The following is a 10,290-nucleotide window of genomic DNA, read 5'->3' as shown; positions in this document are numbered from 1 at the left end:
CATTTCCGGAGCATTTCTATATTTTGCCTTTTGACGATTTCAGCTCCCACTGGAACCGAGATCCGTCGTTTCCGAATGTTCATAAATAGAGTATTTAATTCACCTAAATACTTGATCCGTTCACGTACTATTTGTGTGACCCTACGGGTTCAGTCAAGAGTAAGTTGTGGATTAATATTATTAATTCCACTTGAACTGAAGCGGCCTCTAGCTAGGCATTCAGCTCACTTGATCTCACTGGATTATTAACTTGTTTAATCAATTAATATTGAACCGCATTTATTAGACTTAGTATTGAATGCATACTTGGACCAAGGGCATTATTTCCTTCAGGTCCGGTGGTAAAAACTCTATAAAATATGAATACATCATTTTTTCTAATATGTTCAAACTTCAATACACAAACTATGCTGGGATTGGAGTCGTAATGCTATTTTATTCATAGAAACTATTGAATCTTTCGTCAATTTAGGTAGCTAAATATTATATTCATCAACATAAGAAAATATACCAACACTACTAAATAAATGTCCACAGAGATCCCTTAAAACAAACCCTTTTGAATACATAAGTATAACATATCTCTTTAGTTAAAAAGACCTCATACTATAAATAACGGGTCTCTTCTATTAACTTGAGCCCACTTACTAGACAATAAAAGATACAAAGCAGACCTCTTATCATAGGTAAGAGGTCTCTTAAGTAATTAGGGTCCACCGAGGGTAACAAAGAAGAGAGTCGTTAACTACGAGAAATTCCGAGTTAATCTCAGTGATTGGAAAAAACTTCCAATCAAATGGCATTTTTGTAAATATTTTGCTTGAAAACTGTAGGTGGTATAATGTTACGTGTTGACTGTATATTTGTAGTTATTGATTGCATATTACTCGGTGTTGATTGTATACAACTTATCGTTGACTGTATATTTTATGATTGTTGATGAATTACTAAAATGCAATATTGTTTATTGATAAGTGGTTGATTGTATATTTATAGTTGTGGATTGATTATTAGTAGAAGTTTATTGTACATTGCGAGTTGTTGACTGTACATTATATAGTTTTGATGTATTATGAAAATACAATTATAACCGTACATGTGATCCATATTTGATGACATATCACCCACATTTAATGGCATTTTCGTAATAAAATCATCAATTATTTACGAAAATGCCATTTGATTGGAAAATTTTTCCAATCACTGAGATTATCTCGGAAAGGCTCACTAACTACAATGAGGGGTCTGTTGACTCTGTTCCTAATTTTTTAAATTAATATGGGAAATTTTTTGTTGTAGAACCTGAATCAAGATTCAATACCCAATTTTCTTTCCCCCTTCCTTCTACCAGCGAAAAACCAATCCCCACTTCCTCATTTCAGATCTAATTGAATTCGCAGCGAAATCGTTCATCCCAAAATTTTCACTCCTTTGTTCTCAATCAAAATCCCCAATTTGTGTTACTCGACCACTCCCCAATATCATCCATGTCCGCAACTCACCGAATTTGAATGGAAAACCCTAATTTTCAAAATATGATTTTCAATTTTTGAGCTTCAATAATGCAAATTTCATCATTAAAATACTTATAATCCATGGAGGTTTTGTACGGAGAGTCTAGTCGCTGAGCTTAAACAACAAATCTAACAGACAAGGGATGAATCGCAATGTGAAAGTGAAGTTGAAGAATTTTTCAAATATTTTTCACGATTTCTGGGAGAATTATGGTTTATTTATTCGATTTATTACATCTGGGATGGTATCTAAAATTGCTTGAATTCATTCTTGTTTTCATTGATACTAATTCTGAGTTTACCTCTAGATCTGAGAGGAAGGAGGCGGCTAATAATACTCTCTCTGCCTACCAAGCTGTTCAGGTAATTTTAATTTGTTTCTCAAGTTAATAAAAAAAAGTTATTCAGATGCGTGCTTTAGGTTGTTTTAGCATGGGGGTTTATCGTTTTCTTGTTTGGATTGCAACAAAACTGTGATAACTAGTGAATTATATTTATAATTGTTCGAGGATTTAATTATAATTTTGCATTGTGTTCGTTTAATTTGTGATTTTCATGATAATTTGTTAGTTTTGCTAAGGTTTTTATTAGAATCTTTCGGGTTTGTGTGTTTCTTTGTTTGGAATTTTTTTAGGTTTATAGATACTATCTATTTGAATGGACTTAGCAGGGTAAAAGAGAACAAGACTATATTAACTGGGCAACTAATGTGGCTGTTGGGCTTGGCGTTGGATGGTATGTCTCTAACTGTATGACTTTTAGTCCATTCTCAGAAGCAAGTCTAGCAACTTGTGTGAATGATGAGAAAGATGTTATGAGTTATACGACTTGAATTACTTATAATTAGGATCCTTTTTTTTTCTTGGGTGATTGAAATCATAAATCATAATTTATGAGGAAGCTAAGTAAGTAAGTTTGTTACCTTAAACAAGCTGAGCTTCTTACGAATGAAAATTGGTGCAACAATTAACTCTAGCTTACGGTTCTCCTATAACTCTTTAAGATTTTTTTACTATTTCTTTCGAAAAATATGTATGTCATTCGCCTTGTTCATTGTCTTTTGTTTTCGGGTCATTCTTGCACTTTTGTCACTTCTCTAATGAAGGAAATTTTATACTTGTACAAGTTTATGGATTAGTGTTTTCATTTCACTATTAAGCATGGGTGACTAGTTTAGGTGTCTGTACATTTTTTAGGCCTAAGAAAGGTTATGTATTACATAACCTAATAAATATTTCCCAACATTCTATGAGTCAGGCAGATGTGTAGTGCATTCTTATGGTACCTATAGTTTAGAAATCGTTAATATTTGTAAACCAATAATTCTTAGAGATATTTGTTAACTTCTTCGGTCTATAAGGTCTGTTTCTGCATCAAAGATAATCATGTACGTACATATGTGATATGTCTTGTGTTTTGTTTTTTCTTCACATACTAATTCCTCTACGTTTGTCTAGCTTACGAATTCAGGCATCAGGATTGCTCGTGGTTGCCCCGCCGGCCTTGAAATGATTAGCATAGCATACTGATGAAGATGCAAGGTTTATATGAGGCTATATTGAGTTGTAGATATTTCTTGTACTTTACAATTTTTAGCCATATATGTGAAAGTTTTTTACTTATGTTCTTGCTTGATCATGAACGATTTTGTAGAGATTTTGGTAGAATATTAATTTATAATAATAGTTGGTGCTTTACTGAAGTTAGTTTTTTTTTTTTAAAAAAAAAAAAAAAAGTTTAAGCAATAATTGTGGTGTTTCAGAATAATTTTAATTTTTTATATAAACAAATGGCAAAGAAACCCCGTATCTAAGATGATAGGTCTTATTTTTATATTAAAAGTTGACAAAGAGACCCCATATCTAAGATGTTGGGTCTCTTGTTTTATAATAAAAAATAAGAAAGAGACCCCCTATGTTATATATAGGGTTTGAATTTGTTTAATTAAATAATATTAGAAAATTCAAAGAGACCCCTTATTTAAGATATGGGGTCTAAATTTGTTAACAAACATACCCCATATCTCCAATAAGGGGTCTCTTCCCCTTCTAATTTATTTCTTGTATGGTTTACATAACAGACCCCTTTTCTTACATATTGGATCTCTCTTGGATCTCTCTTTTTTAACAAACATACCCCTTTATGATGTAGACTCTTTATTCAAGTGTCCCCCCTATATAGAGACCCCCCTCTAAGAGGGTCTCTTTGGCCATTTTGGATGGATCTCTTTGCCCATTTTTGTAACTACAACAACAACATATACAAATATTTATTTGACTCTGACTCTGATTTTCTTCTTTCAAGTCCTCGTCCTCGTCCTCGTCCTCGTCCTCCTCTTCCCTTTTCCTTTCTCATTATTTTCATTTCCCAATTCTTCTTTCTTAAATTTTAATTTTCTGACTATTCTGTATTGACTATATTAGCCGTATAGCAACTGTAACAATAAAAATAGGTACTGCTAAGATTATATAGTCATCCTAAATATCATATAAGCACTGCTTTAATAATGATATAATCCCTACTAAAATAATATGCTAGATTGGTGAACCATATAATTCTTGTTAAAAATAATAATAAAATTAACGTAAATGGAAAACAAATTTATTCTCAATAATTCTATAGTGATCACGTAAGTACAATAGTCATTGTTTAAAATTTATATATTCAATGTATAAACTATATAGTCAATAATATAAATACATATATAGGAAATTAAAAAATCATATAGTTACTGGAAATTTTATTTTATCATTAAACAATAAAGCATTTTCAATTAGACAAAAAAAACTATTATAATGAAATAGTAACTACATAAATCATATAGTTTCTATGTAAATTAGATAGTCATTTTAAATATAGTCACTATCAATCTAATATACATATATAAAGGAGGCATATTTGCCGAAAGATTAGAGCGCCACCTAGGATTACTAATGGTTTCGGCCAATGAAAAATGAGATTTATACTTTTTTTTGAATTAAAAAAATTAAGTGCCACGTAGATAACTAATTAGGTTCCACGTAGATATTTTAATTAATTAATTATTAATATATACAACTCCATCGAAAATCAAACACTCTAATAATTAAAAAATAATCGATTGCAACGTAGATAATTAATTAGGTGCCACATAGATATTTTAATTAATTAATTACTAATATATACAACTCCTCTAAAATCAAACACTCTAATAACTAAAAAATAAATCTAAAATAAAATTCATCCAAAATCAAACAATAATCTAAATTAAAATAAATAAAATTCAATTTAAAATCAAACATTAATCCAATATTAGAGCGCCACGTAGAAAAATCTAATGGCTTCGACCAATGGAGGAATATTTGCTGAAATATTAGAGAGCCACCTAGGATTACTGATGGTTTCGGTCAATGAAAAATAAGATTTCTAATTTCTTTTTGAATTAAAAAAATCAAGTGACGCGTAGATAATTAATTAGGTGCCACGTAGATATTTTAATTAATTAATTATTAATATATACAACTCCATCGAAAATCAAACACTCTAATAATTAAAAAATAATCGAGTTCCACGTAGATAATTAATTAGGTGCCACGTAAATATTTAAATTAATTAATTAATTAATTACTAATATATACAACTCCGTCTAAAATCAAACACTCTAATAATTAAAAATTAAATCTAAAATAAAATTCATCAAAAATCAAACAATAATCTACAATAAAATAAATAAAAATCAATTTAAAATCAAACATTAATCCAATATTAGAGCGCCACGTAGAAAAATCTAATGGTTTCGGCCAATGAAAAATAAGATTTCAAAATTAATTTTGAATTAAAAAAAGTCGAGTGCCACGTAAAGAAATGATTAAGTGTCACGTAGATATTTTATATTAATTCATTATTAATATTACGCATACAATTTCATCAAAAAACAAACACTCTCATAATAAAAAAAATAAAAAAAATAAAAAAAACAAAAAACTAAAATGAAATTCAACGCAAAATCAAAATCAAAAACTAATCTAATCTAATATATAAAAGTGGTATATACATAGGATTTTTATTTAAACATAACAATTTAATAGAATCCGTGCATCGCACGGGCAAAAATCTAGTATTGTATATGTAGACATCTAATTTGTGCCTCCCCGAGAGTCCAATGACGATGCTGGCAATAGATTTGGGTGGACAATTTCTAAGTGTAAGCCACCAATTGCAAATGACATAATTCCCATTCAATTTCGAACTTTCGTTCAAACTGAAGTACAAATTGCGAAGCAAATGCAATTCTAATCCAAACACATTCTAAATCAAAACTTCCAACTCCAATTCCTAATTCAAGGCTATACAAATTCAATCTCCAAGTCCGATTTCTATTCCGAACATCCAATTCAAAGATACTCACCTTGGGTCCAAATCCGAACCACAGACTCCAATTCAAGCTCAAACACATTTCCAAAATACTGTATCAAAATCCAAGTTTATACTCAAGAAACGGATGCCACAATAATTCTCCAAGGCACGTTTCCACTCAGAATCATATAAGGCAAGTCAAATTCGGGCGCCGACCCCAAAATCAAGCATACCGGGGGCCGACCCGCAAAACCGAGCAAAACCCGTACAAGTCAGAAATCCCGAGAAACTCCTCAAAAGTTTCACTTTCAAAGAATTCCTTAACATCCAAGCAAAAGAATGGAGGGTACAAAAGAGCATCTTTGCAAACCTCCAAAATGCGCAACCGGACAAATGCAATTGTCCTTTTGCTGGCAGCATAGCATATCTGGCGCCTGGCACATGGCCACATTGGCGCCTAGCTCAGCTCCCTATTAGCGCCTGGAGCCACTCCAAGCTTCCCTAGAAATATACGATAAATATCCACTAATGTTCTGAACAAATAGAGGCATCAACACACAATTTCAAGCAGCGAAACTCTGCCTATTTCGAAACTCTTCCATATCCAATCTTCAAATCCTTAAATATTCACTCCTCAAATATCTAAAAAACACAATCATAAAAATCCTACAAAAATACAAGTTCATTGTTCTAATGTCATAAGAAATTTGGGAGTTCAAACTTGGAAATTAATAAACACCTAAGTCTAAGAAAATTTTCGAGGACTCTTCAAATCTATTTTTCTACCTTTATTATTTTATGTTTTCAAGTTTATGTAAATGAACTCACATAAACTTGGGTATGTATAAAAGGAGTAATCTTTGAGGGGTTTTCATCCTTGAATATCCCCTCAAATGATCTTACATACTCCATTTCAAGTTCAAAGTTCTAATCTTTAATGTTCATTTTCGAAAACCATGATTAGTAATTGAGGTTTTAACTCTGGAAATTACTCTTTACAACAATCATTATAAAAGTTTTACAAAAACCCTAACTTTTGCAAATGTTCAAGGATGTTTGAAGAAGTGAAATTCCTTCTTCAAACTAGAACTCGTGAACTTCAAGTTTCATGTTCAGTATTAAATTTCAATATTCAAAGTTCAATAATGTTTAAATTAGAGAAAGCTCTCTTTCAATTAGAATAGGTTCACGTCTAGGAGCATGTCAAAGATGACATCTTTTGAGCATGAAAGTTCTAATCTTTGAATATCTAGCCTCCTAATTTCAATATTCAAGTTCAACATTCAAGTTCAAGATCGATTATACTTTTTAAATGAGCATCCTCATTTTAAAGTTAGATTCTTACAAAGTTAAATCCATGAGAAACCAAGTCATACTTGAACAAGTGTTTCTCGTTTAGATTTACAACATCACATCTTTCAAGTTATATTATTGAAATTTCAATTATTTATGCCGTATTTCTTATTTAATTGCTTATTTCAATATTGCACCTTTACAATTTTGCACCTTTATCATTCATTCAATTTTTACACCTAGTCCATTCTAGGTTGTGTATAATCTGTAATTTATTTACACCCTATTTCTATTATGACGATTTTCCTTACATGTTTATTGATTTCATCACCTAACATGCTAAATCAACAAAATATAAAAGTTCAATCACACTTAACAAAGATAATTCTTAGACAACTGGCATAGGTTCCTTTAATTTGACTTAAAGCGAAGTACTTAAAGCGAAGTTATCACATTCAAATTAGCAATTCAATGATCTAAAAATGCATGCCAAACCCATATATATGTAGTGTCATGAATAGATTTTCTTACACGAAAACGATCCTTGTCTTGAATAAACAAAACTTGACAATCTTTCTACATAAGTGCCTTGTTCCCAAACCCGAAATCTCTATACGGTTTCAATTCTTATGTCTTATCCCGAGTCATGGTCTTTCCAAACCGGACCTTTAATTTTTTTTGGTGGTGACTCCATCAAAATTCAACGTTCTAAGTCGTAGGGCCATTTTACGCATTTTGCATGAATAAATTTTGATTTTGCAATGTTTAAATCGATTAACTTCATTAGTTTGAACCTAGATTTTGGCTCTCTTTGGGGGTTAGATTGTCAAAAATCAAGCCAAAACTAATGATCATGCTTCTCGATAAATCGGACCAAGTTTGGGTCTCTCGCGGTTCGTAAACGGGAATCATCCAATGCCTAAAACTTACATTACGAAAATCCAAATATACAAATATACAAAGTACAAAAAAAATACCCCTACAATCTGGCGAATCCAATGGGGAGTCCTATACAAACTTTTCGAGCACAAACAGATTCTATGCAAACTTCCATTGGGCTCAAACGCCTGGCGCCGTTGGTAGCGTCTGGTGCACGTTCAAGTGCCCCTGGCGCTGCTGCCTCCCTCTGACGCAGTGGCCTGCACTGGCACGAGCATAAATTTTTCCTTTAAGTTTTCGAATTGGGGGTTAGTTCGAACGTTGTCCTTCGAAAGAGCAGCTTCCAAACTTCGAGAACGAGCACCGAAATGATTGATTTCAAACTTTTGTTCATTCAATTGTGTTTAGGTATTGCATGAATTCTTTGAAAATTATAAAAACCAACTTTTATACCTTCGCCTCATACGGATGTATTCTACATTCGAGGTAAACCATGGGGGCAACGATTTGGTCATTCTCCATACGCCCCCGGCCAAAGTGTTTGTCCATTTCTTATCCTACCAAACCTTAGCATTTGCCAATTATGGTCCTGGAATTTTTGTGCATGGAGGGTGTTCGCAAACATACGTGTCCCTTGGGTGGAGGCGCCTTGTTCCGGACTCCCCTCTTAGTCAAGGACCCTTTTGACACCCTAAACCAACCATTGCATCATCCAAAACTTAGACCGATCTTATGTTGAGAACTTTGCATGTCGCATTCATATCCGTGTTAGTGTGACAACGTGCATGTTTGTGAATATTATGTGCACGTCTTTGCACACGTGACTGACTAACCCCGAGTTCTAGCTTTGCTAAAAACCTTTAGCCTCCAACTAGGAAAACCAAACCTCCTAGGAGCATCATCAAACCTCATGCATAAATCACCGATTTAGGGTAAACATTTAGGAGCACCACTCCGTTTAATTTAAAAACCCTTAAACACGCCTCACGCAAAAGAGCCTAACCTCTTATAATATCTAACAAAGGTGTTATAATGTCAAAATTTCGATTCAAAAACCATTTTCAAAGAGCCCAATCCATGGCGTCGTAATGCCAGATTTCCAAGTCAAGTTTCCACGTCAAAAACTTTTGCCTATTCCATTTTCAAAGAGTCTAATCCATGGCATTGTAATGCCGGATTTCCATGTCAAATTTATAATTCGGATACCTTCAAGTCCAATTTTCAAGAATTCAATTTCAAATTCCAAAACGTCAAATACAATTCCGATCCAATACCTTACCATACACGTTTCAAATTCCAAGTCTCAATTCGAAATACAACCTTAAATTCTATGATTTCAATTTCCAAATCCAAGAATGGTTGCCATCCATCAAATTCCAAACTACAAGTCTAAATCTAAACTCGCGGTTTACGAATTAAAGTAGTTTGGGAATTAGGGTGTACAAACCCTCCCTTTTCTTTTAATTTATTGTTGTTATGAAAATAGGGAGAAAAGGGAGAGAGTGGAAGAGAGATACTGACAGTTATGATCTTATTCCAATTGACATAATATGTACACATACATATATTATATAGGATAAGGATGTTAGCGGTTGTAGACACCTACTTTTGTCCCCATTCCCGAAAGAGAAGGTTCGATGATGAGAACATAAAATCTCCACTTGGCAACACATCTCCTATATAATAACGAATCTCAATCACCCTTTTCATTTCACCCAAAACCTGCTATTTATAGAAACCTGCTATTTATGGAAACCTGCTAAAAATAGTAACTGTCGTGATGGGTAGTTGTTAAAAGTGGCAAGTCATAAAAGATAGAAACCTGTCAGAATTAGGTGTTGCACTCCAACATAAATCCTAAATGAGATAGAAATTGCAAGAGGAATCCTATTCCTAATATGATTCGAAGACAAGAGTTACGTATTAATTAAAATCCTAACGAGCCTAGAGTTTGTAACGGGCCCAGACGCATTCCGTCATAAAGTTAATACGCGCTAAAAGACTCGGATAAGTCTCAAACACTCCGTATTCCACGAGTCCAAATCTGACAAGGAAATACGGCCCGGACCCTATTTTCAACGCCTGGCTCTGGGCGCTGAAATTACATGGGTACGTTTTCTCTCCTAATTCTTCTTGGATTAGAGCTCTACAATTCTATCTTTCCACGAACTCTTTCCTATAAATACAGCCCCAAATTCGACGTGAAAAGGACACACAATTCATATTCTGAGTATTGACTCCAACCCCTAAGCCTAAGCCTCACGCTGCG

The 10,290-nt window shown here is 33.1% G+C and overlaps 1 protein-coding gene across 2 annotated transcripts; it reads left to right on the top strand.

Annotated features, from left to right (window-relative positions):
• Nucleotides 1-1,230: 1,230 nt before the first annotated feature.
• On the top strand, nt 1,231-3,216 carry LOC110779741 (uncharacterized). Of its 2 annotated transcripts, XM_056834218.1 has the most exons (3): nt 1,231-1,877; nt 2,185-2,249; nt 2,972-3,216. In XM_056834218.1, exons 1-3 carry the CDS (start codon nt 1,725-1,727, stop codon nt 3,024-3,026), a joined length of 273 nt encoding a protein of 90 aa, XP_056690196.1. In that variant the 5' UTR covers nt 1,231-1,724; the 3' UTR covers nt 3,027-3,216. The 2 variants fall into 2 exon arrangements, with proteins under 2 accessions (XP_056690196.1, XP_056690192.1); XM_056834214.1 differs by having other exon boundaries at nt 2,185-3,216.
• The last annotated feature ends 7,074 nt before the right edge of the window (nt 3,217-10,290 follow it).

Source organism: Spinacia oleracea, chromosome 1 (genome assembly GCF_020520425.1).
Source record: "Spinacia oleracea cultivar Varoflay chromosome 1, BTI_SOV_V1, whole genome shotgun sequence".
In the NCBI taxonomy this organism is placed as follows: domain Eukaryota; kingdom Viridiplantae; phylum Streptophyta; class Magnoliopsida; order Caryophyllales; family Amaranthaceae; genus Spinacia; species Spinacia oleracea.
The sequence above is the reverse complement of the archived record's forward strand: the minus strand, read 5'-3'. Positions and strand labels throughout refer to the sequence as shown.

Excerpts from the sequence above, each read along its gene's own strand:
- LOC110779741 (XM_056834214.1), top strand. The coding sequence starts at position 1,725 with ATGGTTTATTTATTCGATTTATTACATCTGGGATGGTATCTAAAATTG. Across the intron at positions 1,878-2,184 it reads CTGCCTACCAAGCTGTTCAG|GGTAAAAGAGAACAAGACTA; the intron begins GTAATTTTAATT and ends TGGACTTAGCAG.